The following is a 14,924-nucleotide window of genomic DNA, read 5'->3' as shown; positions in this document are numbered from 1 at the left end:
TGAAAAAGTTTCAGCCATGTCCTTGGCATCAAGTTCTGTCTACAACTACACACATCCCTAGTTGAGATCTTTTAAATTTCGTATCTCCGTTTGTGAACTTTCTTCCATACACCTGGTATCTTCCAGTCTTTGCAAATTCAGTGAGTCACTCCCTCATCCTCCAGTTCTTCAAACTAAAAATTTAGCTGTGATCCCTGATTCCATATATTTTTTGTTCCACACATAAACAGGTTTATTAACATTTTGGTTCACTGCAAACATCTTGATTCTGTCCGCCTTTGCCATCTTCATTAGATTCACTAGCTTTATTTCTAGCTCAATCTATTTGCTAGAGCCTCTTCACTCTTCCTATTTGAATTTCCAATCTAAACTGAAGCTAAAGTGATCTTTTCAAGTGAAAAGATCTGGTCATTATACTACCGTTTAATGGCATTTGCTGTTGAGATAAAAGCCTAAAATCTTTAACATCTACAGAGGCTCTGCAGGTTTCCCAGCCCCTTTCTCCAGCTTCACCTGGAGTGTATTCTCCTTCTTCCTCCACTCTCTTTACTCCAACAACACTGACCTTGTTCTTGCCTCGGAACGTTTGTGCACATTGTTTTCTTTTTCTTGGAACACTCCACCTCATCCCACCTCATCTAGGAAATTCCTATCCTTCAGGTCTGAGATCAGATGCCACTTCCTCAGAGAACTATTCTGTGATTCCAAAGAGTTGGTCAGGTTATTTTATTTTATTGATAGCACCACATTTCTCTCCTTCACAATGTTTACCTCATTTTATAATTATATAGTCATTTGGGAACAAATATGAATAAATATCTAGCCTGTGTATGAAGTTGCAGTGAGGCATTCAAAGGAAAAGTAAATGCAGCTCTCTGTGCCAAGAAAAGAATGTGGTCCTTCAATGGTAAAGCTGCTTCAAGAGGTTAGCAGGGTGGTTTACATAACAAATCCTGCAGATGTCTTCCTCAAGATAGCATTTTCCCTTCTCCCTAACATTTCACAACCAATAAAATTTCTTATCCAAGGAGATTTCTTGGCACATGCTATTCTTCCTTTTCTCCTTGGGCAGTGCAACACTGCCTCACCTCTCTCCCACAGTGTCCTTTCCTTCTACTCCCCTTTGTGGTCCCCTTCCCACCATTATTCTAAGAAGACTGGAATACGTAGCAGGTCTAGAGTCCTACACTTATGATTTCAACCTCAGAAAACTATATGAGCCCATGCAAAGTATGGTTCTCTGAATCATTTTCCTCGTAGAGAATTTCTAGTGTCTATAATCTGTCGTTACACCTGTGATTATTTAATAGGTGCCTCATCCACTAGCTCGTAAGCTTCATGGAAACAGGGTGTCTAATTTGGCCCAACGGTTTATCCCCAGCACCTAGCACAGCACCTGGCACATAATTAGATGCTAAATAAACAATTATTGAATTAAGAAATCACCTTTAGGAATGGCTGGGTGGCTCAGTCTGTTAAGCATCTAAATCTTGATTTTGGCTCAGGTCATAGTCTTGCGGTTGTGAGAATGAGCCCCATGGGGGCTCCATGTTGAATGTGGAGGCTGCTTAGGATTCTCTCTCTCGCTCTCGCTCTTGGTCTCGCTCTCACTCTCGCTCTTGCTCTTGCCCTCACTCTCTCTCTCTCTCTCTCTCTCTCTGCCCCTCCCCCACTTGCACACGCTTTCTCTCTCTCAAAATAAACTTAATAAAACCCAAAAAACAGTAAAAAAAAAAAATGATTAGGAAAGCTAAAGCTGCAATCTATAATATCAAGTTGCCAACTCTAAGAGGAAAGAGAATAAAGGAAGGCTTACTTTAATGCCGTTTTGCTGGTATGTTGTCTTATGAAGAACTGACCAAAAAAGGTGTTTTTCTTTTCCCCCTTTGTGTCCCTGGAAGCTAAGATTGCTCTTGTAACTGTACTAACAGATTTTGTCATGCAAACCTTTTATTTTGGTTGACTAGAATATGGTGCTGTAGTCATGGGTTGTGAGAACAGATTGGCATTAGGATAAGTATATGTTAGAAATTGATCCCTGGTGGACAGTCCTTACAAGAAACTGAACTCATAGATGGACTGAAGATCATAAATGAATTCACTGTTGCTATTGTTCTTTAAAAAAAATTGTTTTTAATGTTTTATTTATTTTTGAGAGAGAGCACGAGCCGGGGAGGGGCAGAGAGGGAGTCACAGAATCCAAAGCAGGCTCCAGGCTCTGAGCTGCCAGCACAGAGCCTGACAGGGGGCTCTAACTCATGAACCATGATATCATGACCTGAGCTGACGTTGGATGCCTAACTGACTGAGCCACCCAGGCATCCCTGTTGTTATTCTTTTTAATGTTTATTTTTGAGAGATTCGAAGCAGGCTCCACACTGAGAGCGGAGAGCCCCATGTGGGGCTTGAATTCACCAACCTCAAGATCATGACCTGAGCTGAAGTCGGACACTAAAGGGACTTGAGCCACCCAGGTGCCTGGAATGACTAGGCTTTTTAAAAACATATTTGTGAGGCTTATAACTATAGCAAGATGAATTCAGGCTATCCATGATCAATTTGTACTTAACATAATATTGGTAATTTTTATGTGTCAAAACACTTTTTCCTAAAGATCGCAAAGGGTGATCTTTTTTTTTTTTTTTTTTTTTTTTTTTTTTAGAAAGGGTGCAAGTGAGCAAGGGGCAGAGAGAGAGAATCCCATGAGGTGCAGAGAGGGAGAGAGAGAATTAGGACTCACCCTTGGGGCTCGAGCTCACCTGGTATGGGGCTTGAACTCATGAACCGTGAGATCGTTACCTGAGCCAAAGTCTAATGCTTAACTGACTAAGCTACCCAGGTGCCCCACATTCACTTTAAGATATTAAATTCTCACCAGCAATGGATAAACAGGTGCCAAGGATTTATTTCTTTAAAATTTATTCCCAAAATGAAAGCTCTAAAATCAACTAGCATAATTTTGAGATTATCATTTTGTTTCAAATTTTATGTTAGATTATTAAAATTATTAACCTCAAAATAGACACAAATACTTTATTAATTGAGAATTTGGTCTTCTACATATGAAAACCTAATTGGTTGTTGACGTCTAAATTTGTCTTTTTTTACATTGTGTACTAAGTGGGCACTTTTTACTGAAAGTTCCTCTTAGCAGAGAATCAGCTAGAAGACTTAGTTAAGGTTACATTAAGCATAACTCATAAAGAAGGTAAAAAGTATGAGAACATCACTTGTATTTTATGCAACCTTAAATAAATGAAACATATGTTACCACTTGATTACACCAATGAACACTAATAAGTAAGTTTATGCTTTTCATCTGATAAGTACCTTTTGGCTAATCTGAAAATGTAAAGCTTAGATTTTTAATATTTTACAGTTTTCGTGATTTTCTTACATAAGTGTCAAATGCAGCACCAACCATGACATGAAAGTAATAAATCTATTTTTATCTCTTTTTGTAAACAGTGTCTAAAGCAGAGAAAAGGAAAATCTTGACTGACATGAATTGAAATACAGTGCCATTTAATAACAGATGAAAGAAAATGTGCTCTTGTCTTCCTACATATGTTAATATGTATGAGCTTTTTATTTTACATACATAAACACAAATATGTATCTAGTGTACTAATTATAAAACTGTAGTACAACATTCTTGGCCAGTACTGTTCCAAATATATCTTGATTTTATGCCCTTATCATACAAAGGTTAATCCTGAGGTTTTTTTTATGAGCAACATAACTAAAACTGATTTTTTTTTTTTATAAAGTTTATTTATTTTAAGAGAGAGACAGAGAGAGCACGAGTAGGGGAGGGGCAGAGAGAGAGAGGGAGAGAGAAAATCCCACACAAGCAGGCTCGACCTGTCAGCACAGAACCCTACGTGGGGTTTGAGCCCACAAACCATGAGATCATGACCTGAGATGAAATCAAAAGACGGATGCTTAACCAAGCTAAGCCATGCAGGCACTCCTAAAGCTGATTGTCTTTTAATGTCTCTTGATTTATAAGTGTAAATTTTCTGTTTATGTACAATTCTTCCTTTTAGCATTTTCACAGGGAGATTTAATCATGAATTTAAAATAAAATATCAACTCTCAGGAAAACAAATCTCTTCTAATGTATATTTTGTAGCTCAATCATGTTATCTTTTTTTTTCTTTGAAATTATCTTTTCTCCTTGAAATTATTTTGAAGGTATTTTATCAGTGCATTGAGATGGAAACACTTTAGTCTAATTCCCTGATATTCTAATCACTTAGCAACATATTAAGACACCTTTAAAAGAATACTTAGATTACATTGTGAAAATCAGGAAACCATTTTTGTTGACTATGGGAAACTAAGTAAGCTTATTTAATTATTTCCCAATACCAAAATTTCATTTTCTGAGAAACAAGATGAAAGAACAGCCAAATATAAAATTTATATATTTTGCAACAGATTATAACTATAAAACCAAATGTCTTTGTCAAAATTCGGGAGAAAAACCTATGAAAATGGAAACCAACAGTAAAGTAATAAAAACTCAAAAACAATTTTTCAAACTGGAGCATACTACGTGGATATTTTTATTCCATATTGCTTTGCAATAATTGTGCTACTTTTAATAGTTAAAAATATTTTGGGGCGCCTGGGTGGCTCAGTCGGTTAAGCGTCTGACTTCGGCTCAGGTCGTGATCTTATGGTCCGTGAGTTCGAGCCCCGCGTCAGGCTCTGTGCTGACAGCTCAGAGCCTGGAGCCTGTTTCAGATTCTGTGTCTCCCTCTCTCTGACCCTCCCCCGTTCATGCTCTGTCTTTTTCTGTCTCAAAAATAAATAAACGTTAAAAAAATTTTTAATAAAAATATTTTTACCAACTTATTTTGGAATGTGAATCCTAGGTTTACTATTTAGATAACACAATAACTTAAAGAAAATTTTTGGAACTCTAAATGTGGGTGGATTTACTGGAAACACATCATTCATGCCTTCCTTTCCTTTATTTTTTATATACATATTTTGTTCCTTTTGACATAGGGCTATTGTGCTTGGCTTCAACCTCTTTTGATGGGATGGTTATACAGTTGAGAATATACTGTATGTGAATTTTGCTAACTTCAATTCTAACATAGCTCTTGCTATTTTTTTTTATTTCTTATTTTTTTAATGTTTATTTATTTTTGAGAGAGAGACAAAGCATGGACAGGGGAGGAGCAGAGAGAGAGGGAGACACAGAATCTGAAGCAGGCTCCAGGCTCTGACCTGTCCGCACAGAGTCCAATGCGGGGCTCAAACCCAGGAACCATGAGATCATGACCTGAGCCGAAGTCAGATGCTCAACCAACTGAGCCACCCAGGTGCCCCAGCTCTTGCTATTTTACTAAAATTTATATTTAGGGAGCCAATTTGTAAACATTCACTTGCAGCAATAACAGAACATTAGAAGTATCAAATGTTTACATCTTTTATAGGCTAGGTGACTTAAAGAAATAAAAATACTCTATTATATATTTCTTAATTAGGAATTCATTACGATTTTTCCCCCTGCAAATATCCCACCAACTTTACCTGATTGTGCTTTTAAGTGCTGTGCAACATAAAATAAGATGCCATCTGCAGAAAGAGGCTGAAACTGCAACTGAATATGTGTCTTTTTCTGAATACGGAAGGAAGCAAAAGACATCCAGGATAATTCATGGCTTCTGAAAGATGGATCACTTATAGATAAAGCTAACAAAACAAAAACATGAATTAAAAAAAATTAGTATTGCTCATATATACAGTATATTTAATTTTATCATTTAAGAACTTACCTTATCTTCCAAGAGTTGCTCCTTGCTAAATAAACTGAACCATGGTAAACTTGTTCTAATCCCACTAAATGTGGGCTTATTGTAATGGGGCCAATTATTGAAAAGCCTTCTATTACTTCTGGTAACTCTGCTCCTTTTGGCTGGTACTGTGTGGCATAGATCCTCTGCTCTAGATCGATTATATGATAGAGAGGCATCATATGCATAGATTATGAGAATGTTTTATTCTTATCTCAAAAAATTGAGATTCTTGGGAATGTCTTACATTAAAAATGCTTCCAAAGCAGAGATACCACTGTATGAATTATTCTTTAGTTTTTTATTTCTGATTAAAATGTAAAATGTAATCAAGTCAAGGTTATGTTTAAAGTGACTATGTAAATGGAAATAAGTATCAGTTTACTTGAGAATAATTTAGATCTGTATCTCTTCAGAAAGTACTAACCTTGGGTTTTCCTTAAGTCTAAGTAAATTCATTTCAGTATAAATTGAAGTAGAATCATTATATAGATTTATAATGTCTCATATATTATTTGTTGCTTCTGTGTGTTTATGAAAGGAAGAAGGAAAGTTCTGAATGTTTGGCAGTATTTGTCTCTCTGGAATCTATAGATTCTTTGAACCTCATTTTATAATGTGACAGTGCTTCTTAGCTGGTTCACCATATATCATTGACCTAGTTATTTTGCCTGTTCTCCCTTTGGACCAGGCCTGTATTGTTGTCCTTCGGTTGACAGGTAACTGGTAGGTGTTTATCCAAGAGGTGTTGGCATTTGCTGATTTTTAAGCAATACACCATTCATTTTGACTTATTGCAGTTCAAAATGGTAGAGGTTAGAATCTCCCAGTATGACTCGTAAGAGTGTAAAGTCCTATTCCTCCTAGACCAGACCCTTAATAGAGCTGAGATGGGGTCTAGGAAGTATATTTTAAAAAAACACCCAGGTGTTTCTGGCATAGGCGTTACTTGGACCATATTTTCAAAAACACTGAATTAAGGTTTAAGAATACAGGGGTAGTTTAAAAAGTGAAAGTCCTTTTGAAGTCATTTTTGTAAGTATTACTAAGGTAAACATAATCATTATAAGACATTTAAACACTATGGAAGAACGTAAAGTAAAAAGATGAAATTCCATTGTTCTTTCTCCTCTCTTAATTCCCATAAGCCACTGTTAACAGTTGATTGAATATGTAGCCAGTGTATTTTCTGATGCACATATAATTAATGGTGTGTATATCTAGCATCTGATTTATTTCACATAAAAGAAACCATATTATATACAAACTATGCATAATGTATTTACTTTTTCCACTCAATAATCTATCTTCATGAGACTCTGACATTAGCATATTTCACCTATTGCTTCTTATGCTATTATACTAAATGTTATTGCACAGTATTTTTAAAAATAAACTGTATCTTTAGGGAAATTTTAGGTTCATAGCAAAACTGAGCAGAAAGTACAGTTTCCATATACTAACCTGCTCTGCATATATATAATCCCACATATATAACCTCTTCATTATCAACATCCTGCTATGGAGTCATACAGTTGTTACAACTGATGAACCTACATTGACATATAATTATCATCCAAAGTCCATGGTTTACATTAGGGATCATTTTTGGTGTACATTCTGTGGATTTTGACAAATGTATAATGACATGTATCTACCATTATAGTATCATACAGAGTAGTTTTACTGTTCTAAAAATCCTTTGGGAGCACCTGCGTGTCTCAGTTGGTTAAGAGTCTGACTCTTGATATAGTCTCAGGTCATGATCTCACGGTTCATAAGATCAGGCTTCACTGTCAGTGCAGAGCCTGCTTGGAATTCTCTCTCTACCTCTCTCTCTCTCTTTCTCTCTCCCTCTGCCCCTCCCTTGCTCTCTCTTGTGCACCCTCTCTCAAATAAACTTAAAAAAAAATCCTCTGTGCTTCACCCATTTATCCCTCCTTAACAACTGGTAATCACCAATATTTTTACGGTCTCCATAGTTTTGCTTTTTCCAGCATGTCATATAGTTGGAATCACATGGTATGAAGCCCTTTCAGCTTGGCTTTTCTTCAGTTAGTAATATGCATTTTAAGTTTCCTCCATGTCTTCATGTCTCATTTCTTCATAGTTCACTTCTTTTAATGCTGAATGGTATTACATTGTATGGATGTACCACAGCTTATTTATTCATTTATCTACAGAAGCACATCCTGGTTGCTTCCTAGTTTTTGCAATTATGAAGAAAGGTGCTATGAATATCTGCATGCGGGCTTTTTGTGTGGACATAAATTTTCAGCTCATTTGGTTAAATATCAAGGAGTGCAATTTCTAGATCATTGGTAAGAATATGTTTAGTGTTGTGAAACACTGTCCAACTGTCTTCCAAAGTGGCTGTACCATTTTGCATTTCCATCAGCAATGAATAAGAGTTCCTGCTGCTGCTATACCCTTGTCAGCATTTCGTGTTGTCAGTGTTTTGGATTTTAGCCTAAAATGGTGTGTAGTGGAATGATATATGTTGATATGTCCTAGAGAGAAAAATTAGGGTGTATGCACGTGGAATTAAGGGAGGTGATATTTGAATAAAGAACTCGTGAAGGTGAATAAATGACCTCTGTGGATCCTTGGGGAGACAGAAAATAATGAGTTCAAGGCCCATGAAGTGGAAACTTTCTTGCCATGATCAAGTGTGACTAGAGAGGCAATAAAGAAGGGGAGAGTTTTAAGAGAGAAGGTCAGCAGATTATTGGACCAGATCACATTGTCAAAAAGTGATGTGTTTGAGAGTTTTCCTACTGGCAAGCTAATACGTTAGTTTGCCACATTTCATAGATAATTGCAGAAAACATGAAACGCCTGGTTCAGAGACAAAGGACAGTTTATGACTCATAGCATAGCAGTACAAGAGTATCATAAATTTTGTGTCAGTTTCAGGAACCCCTATTCTCTTAGAAAAATGTGAAGAGGACCAAGTAATACCTACACACACATAAGTGGGTTGCTTAGAGAGGAAATCTGAGCTTAGAGGTCCAAGTCTTTTATAATGGGCAGTGAGCATGCCTGCTCTTTGCTCTGAAGGAAGACACTGTCTCTGTCTTCCAAAGCAGGAAACAAACTGGCTCTTCTCTTCAAAGTTAATATTATCAGTAGTGAGATGGATGTACATTGTGTACTCTTCAAGGGCACAGAATCATTTTCTCAAAGATTTGTAGTATTTCCGTATTTCTGCAAAGATTAAATGATTTGAATCTGGTCATACAGAAACATCAGATGGATCTAAGTGGAAGGTCACTCTACAGAATACTCTCAAGGAGATGGAAAACAGATAAGATAGAGAAACCGTTCCAGATTGAAGGAATCTGAAGAGACATGAACACCAAATGGAACATACATTCCTAGAGGGCATCCTGGATCACAATGAATAAACATATTGTTGGGGCAGTTGATGACATTTGAATTGGGTCTGAGTTGGATGGTAGTTTGTACTAAGGTTAACTTCCTGATCTGGAGATTTGTATGCTGGTTATATAAAATAATATCCTTTTGTTTGGGGGAAATAACCACAGGGATGTTTAGAAGTGATGGGGCATCACATCCTTAGATTGCCCTTGAAAGTTTCAGAAAAATACTAATAATGACAAATGGTGTGTGGGCATGTGTGTGTGTGTGGCACACAGAGAGAAGAAAATGAAATATAAAGGAAATAATTGGAGAATATGGATGATGGAGATATGGGTATTCTTTTTATTATGGCAATTTTTCGGTAAGTTTAGAAGTATTCCAAAGTAAATCATTAAAAATTATTTTCTTTGTTGTTTTCATTACACACCTCTTTAAAAAAATTAATTTATTTATTTTGAGAGAGAAACACACAGAGAGAGAGGAGGGGAAGAAAGAGAGGGAGAGAGAGAACCACAAGTAGGCCCCTGCCCTGTCAGTGCAGAGCCCAATATGGGGCTCAATTTCATGAACCATGAGATCATGACCTGAGCCAAGATCAAGAGTCAGATGCTTAACCAACTGAGCCACCCAGGTGCCCCATACACCTCTTTTTATAAGCACTTTCAACCCTTAAAGTACCTTTGTGTTAATTGGACAAAATGACTTTTTAAACACCTCAAAAGTAAACTCAGATACAGCAAATAAGGTATGGACTAAAAAACCAAAACAAAACAAAAGCCTCAAAGATGAAGATTAAACTGATCAACATTAAACTGATCAGCATATGATCTAGTCCTACCTGTTACTGATGGGAAGGCAGGATTACCTTGTTTTTCCTCTGAATTATAGCTTTGTACAAATCTGTAAATGTTTATATAATATCATTCATTCCCTTAGCATTTACTGTGGTTGTCTTATGGCCTAGTTAATATTTGTAAATGTTTCATAGGTCTTTGACAAGTATGTGTATTGGGAAGTGCTGTATTCTTTATGCTCATTATGTCACATGAATTGATTGTTGTCTAAATATTCTATATTCCTCAGTGATTTGTCACTTGACCTATTATTGAATTCCAGATCATATATCAGCCTACTCAACTATCCCATGAAAGTTTAAAAGTCATCTCAACTGTGCCAAACTAAGCTCTTCATTTCTCCAAAAATATATGCTCCTTCCATAGTCTTCTTCATTTTAGTTAATGGCAACATCATCCTTCCAGTATCTCAGGATAAAAAATTTGCAGTTATCTTTGACTCTTGTCTTTCTTCCTTTCACATGTGATCTTTCAGCAAATTGGGTATGTTGCATTTGGCTGTCATGTCTCTTCAGATTCCTTCAGTGTGGAACAGTTTCCCTATCTTATCTGTTTTCCATCTCCTTGACAGTATTCTGTAGAGTCACCTTCCATTTAGATCCATCTGATGTTTCTGCATGACTAGATTCAAATCATTTAATCTTTGCAGAAATACAGAAATACCACAAATCTTTGCAGAAAATTATTCTGTGCACGTGAAAAGGTACACAATGTACATCCATCTCACTACTGATAGTACTAGCTTTGATTACTCCTATTTGTGTTTGATAGGTTTCTTAAAAATTTTTTTTTAATGTTTAATTTTGAGAGAGACAGAGTGTGAGCGGGACAGGGACAGAGAAAGAGGGAGACATGGAATCTGAAGCAGGCTCCAGGCTCTGAGCTGTCAGCACAGAGCCTGACACGGGGCTCGAACCTGCCAACTGTGAGATCATGACCTGTGCCAAAGTCGGACGCTCAACCGACTGAGCCACCCAGGTGCCCCATGTGTTTGATAGGTTTCTTTACTTTAAAGTCACTCAGAGATTGGTGCCAAACCAGATAAAAACACTTAGACATGGTAACAGAGTAAACTGGAACAGCAGTACAGATCTCTTGAGGACCATACACTACATGGCAGTCAACTAATGGATTATGTCCTATTAATACAGATTTTGGGATGTCACTGTCACAACACTGAATAATAACAAACACAGATTTTCAATACAGAAATCTCAACAGCTTTGCTTGCAGCCATTTATTTCCAGGTACTGTTAGATTTGTAATATGATCAGAACAGCTGACGATGTCTCTGGCTTTTGACTCTGAAGCTGCAATTACTCAATGTTACCCTTACTGCACCCTTATTTTTCAAATAGGAAACAAATCTTTCCATACAACCTCCTGCTGTCTCCTACTGAATGTATGGTAAGCTACAACATCAGAGAAGGTGCTTCCTTTCTGGTAAGTATGAACGTATGTCAGCATGGGCAGGGGTAAGGAACTCAGACTCCAATGTGCTGTGTTACGGTAGGTCAGAGAGGCAGGGAAGCATGATTTAGTGTTGGGTGGCTGGGAGGTAAGGGGGGAGCCAGATTTATGAGAAGTGGTAATAATTAACAAACTACAAATTACAAAGCCCTATGTAATCTTACCTAATCCTAAAAACGCTGAGATAAAATCTATCATCGCCTCTATTTTATAAATGAGGAGGAAATGGAGGATCAGACATGTTAAGCAACTTGTCCTGGATCACTTTCAGTAGCTGGCATAGAAGGAGTAGGTTCCCAAAGAACAGAAACACAGACAGTGCAAAACAAATGACATAAGGTAAGAACATGCTAAGAGCTATAGGAATCTTCATGAAAGACAGGGCACTTGAGCTGTGGCTTGATAAAAGATAGAATTTGGGAAAAGTCCAGGTTCTCCAGTAACACATACAAAGTTGTTTTGACAGTGAGTCATCTTTAGGAGACTTTAATAATCAATGTAGGTTAATTAAGAAGAAAACACCAACACCCCTCTTCTTGGATAAATGATCTAGTGGGTTCTGGCCAACAGCCTGAGGGATGGTCAGTATGAAGGGCAGTTACAGAGGGGACAGTTTTTTGAGAGGAATAATAGCTCATAACTCAAGTGATTTTCAGATTACACAAGCTTCACTCATGGCCATCACTTTTATGACCTTGTTTATTATAACTAGGATTCCCTGAGGAATTATTAATATCTATATTTACCACTGTTTAACAATTGTGGCATTGACTGGCACCAGGCTGGTGCAAGCTGGTTTAAAAAAAAAAAAAGTAGAATGGGCTGACTAGTGAAGTAAAAACAACTTGGATTGCAATGATGCACAATCTAATTTAGAGAATTCATAGATTTCTAAAACAAGCAACATTTTCGTTTTATCAGAAACTGCCAAACTATTTTCTAGAGTGGGTGGAGATACAAGTTAATATGCTCACCGGCATGTGTGAGAGATCTAATTTCTCTACATTCTCACCAGCATTTGGTATTGTCAATATTTTTAAATTTCAGTTTTTTCAGTAGGTGTGTAGTGATATCTCATTGTCCATAAACTATTTTTAGACTTGTGGGTATATATGACACATTTTGTTCTCAGTTTTGAGGCCACAGCAGAAACAGACAACCAGAAGAGTCAAAAGTAATCTCATTGCACAGTGATTCCGATAACCTCTGACTTAGTATCTTGCCAATAAACACATTCATGCCCCCAGATTCTCTGTGAATAATCCTAAAGAACTTTAGAATATTTTCTCTCAGAGGAAGAAAAGAATGTACAAAATTAAACCAATATTAAGGGGCCCCTGGATGGCTCAGTCAGTTAAGCGTCTGACTTCAGCTCAGGTCATGATCTTGCAGTTTGTGAGTTCGAGCCCCGCGTCAGGCTCTGTGCTAACAGCTCAGAGCCTGGATGAAGACTGCTTTGGATTTTGTGTCTCCTCCTATCTCTGCCCCTCCCGTGCTCATGCTCTATCTCTCTCAATAATAAATAAACGTTAAAAAAAAATTAAAAACAACAATAAAAGAAACAATATTAAACCAATCTAGGAGAACAGAATTACCAATTTAATCAAATTACTGCATACTTTCCTTTTAAAATTATTTTGTTTTTAACCCTCTTGTTATTTTAACCCTCTTGTTTGGAAGTATTTTTTAACTTATAGAAAATTGAAAAAAATAAAACAAAGAATATTGTACCCATACTTATCTTTTGTTAATTTTCAAGCCCCTTTATCTAGCTCTATCTAGCTATCTCTGTATTTTTTTCTGAATAATTTGAGAGTTTGTTCCACATCATGGCTCTTCTCTCCTAACAACTTATAGATATTCTCTTTATATACAGTCACGGTATAGTTATTGCCTTTAATAAATGTAATGTTAATACTATACTTTTATCTAGTATTCATATTTGTTTTTTCAGTTGATAAAATATCCTTCACGGTATTTTTCCCTAAAGTATAAAACTGCATCTAAACTGAGATGTTGCATTGAGTTTTCATGTCTCTTTAAATGTCTTTTAACCTAGAATATTTCCACAGCCTTTCATTGTTTTTATGACTTTGACATTTTTGAAGAATATTTTCTTCTTCTGTTTGAAAAGAACGTTCATCATTTTGGATTTGGCTGATATTTCTTCATAATTAGATTCAGGTTATGCATTCTTTGCTGAAATACTTCACAGATGATGATGGATTCTTCTCAGGGTATCACATATGGTGGCACATGATATCTATCTGTCCCTCATTGATGAAGTTAATTTTTCTCACCTTGGTCAAGGTGTTGACTGATTTTTTTCCATTGTATAATATTCCATTGTATAATTGTGGCTTTATTTTTTCTTCCTTGCCATCCATATGCAGTCTGTAGTGAATACTGTAAGACCATGCATATCTACTACTCATTTAAAAATTTATTCTTAACATTTTTATTTTTGAGAGACAGAGCACGAGCAGGGAAGGACAGAGAAAGAGGGAGTCACAGAATCCGAAGCAGGCTCCAAGCTATCAACACAGAGCCCAACGTGGGGCTCGAACTCATGAACTGTGAGATCATGACCTGAGCCGAAGTTGGCACTTAACTGACTAAGCCACCCAGGTGCCCCATCATATCTACTATTCATTAAAACTACCCCCTAGATTCAACATCCACTGGTGATTCTAGCCTGAGTAAGTCTTTACTTGGAAGCAAAATGATAATTTTTCGGATCTATCAGTCTTTCCACAGTTATGGCCTGGGTATTGTAGCTTCTCAGATGATCTCTGGAATTCTCACAGAGGTATGATGGTCCATTTGTTGTTGTTAACTTAGTGTCTGTGGGACAATGAGAGCTTATGGCTTCCTAGTCTATCATCTTGTTGACCTACATCTCTGCTTTTAATGCATACATTTCTCTTAAAAAGTTCTGCAAGATTCCCATCATGCATTAAAAATTTCACCACCTCCCCACCTTGAATGTGACAACTCCTTTGTTTTTTTAAATGCACTTATAGTCACTTTAAATTGAACATGTCCCATTGAAGGTCGTTTTACTACCAAATGTTTCTGTTCTCAGTGGTGGACCTCAAGATTTCTAAAATAGATTACTTAATTCCCAGAACATTATTTGTCTTGATGGACTCAAAGCATAGTCTATTCAATCAATAAATAGCTCTCAGTCTCCATATCTTATAAGCCTAAGAGGTGAAACTAATATTCCTCACTGATGCACATCTGCTTTGTTCTTAGCAAGTTACAGATTTAGGGCTCTCTATTTTATACTTTTAATTTCATTATGTTTAATGGAAAAGATTTTGATTTTAGCCACAGCTCTTCTACTGTACCATAGCTGTGTTCTATTCAGTTAGTAAAGACAAAGAGATAAAAATAATTT

The 14,924-nt window shown here is 36.7% G+C and overlaps 1 protein-coding gene across 1 annotated transcript in view; it reads right to left on the bottom strand.

Moving 5' to 3' along the window:
• EYS (eyes shut homolog) overlaps nucleotides 1-14,924 on the bottom strand; it is a 1,631,667-nt gene that overhangs the window by 1,616 nt on the left and 1,615,127 nt on the right. The window contains exon 41 of the mRNA XM_047102761.1: nucleotides 5,551-5,712. Within this exon, the coding sequence (XP_046958717.1) occupies nucleotides 5,551-5,712 (162 nt within the window). The remainder of the gene's footprint in view (nucleotides 1-5,550; nucleotides 5,713-14,924) is intronic.

This window comes from Lynx rufus, unplaced genomic scaffold, assembly GCF_022079265.1.
Source record: "Lynx rufus isolate CCGP_SWC_20201006 ecotype Redwood Valley unplaced genomic scaffold, mLynRuf1.p SCAF_6, whole genome shotgun sequence".
Taxonomy (NCBI): domain Eukaryota; kingdom Metazoa; phylum Chordata; class Mammalia; order Carnivora; family Felidae; genus Lynx; species Lynx rufus.
This window is presented reverse-complemented; position numbering and strand designations above follow the sequence as displayed.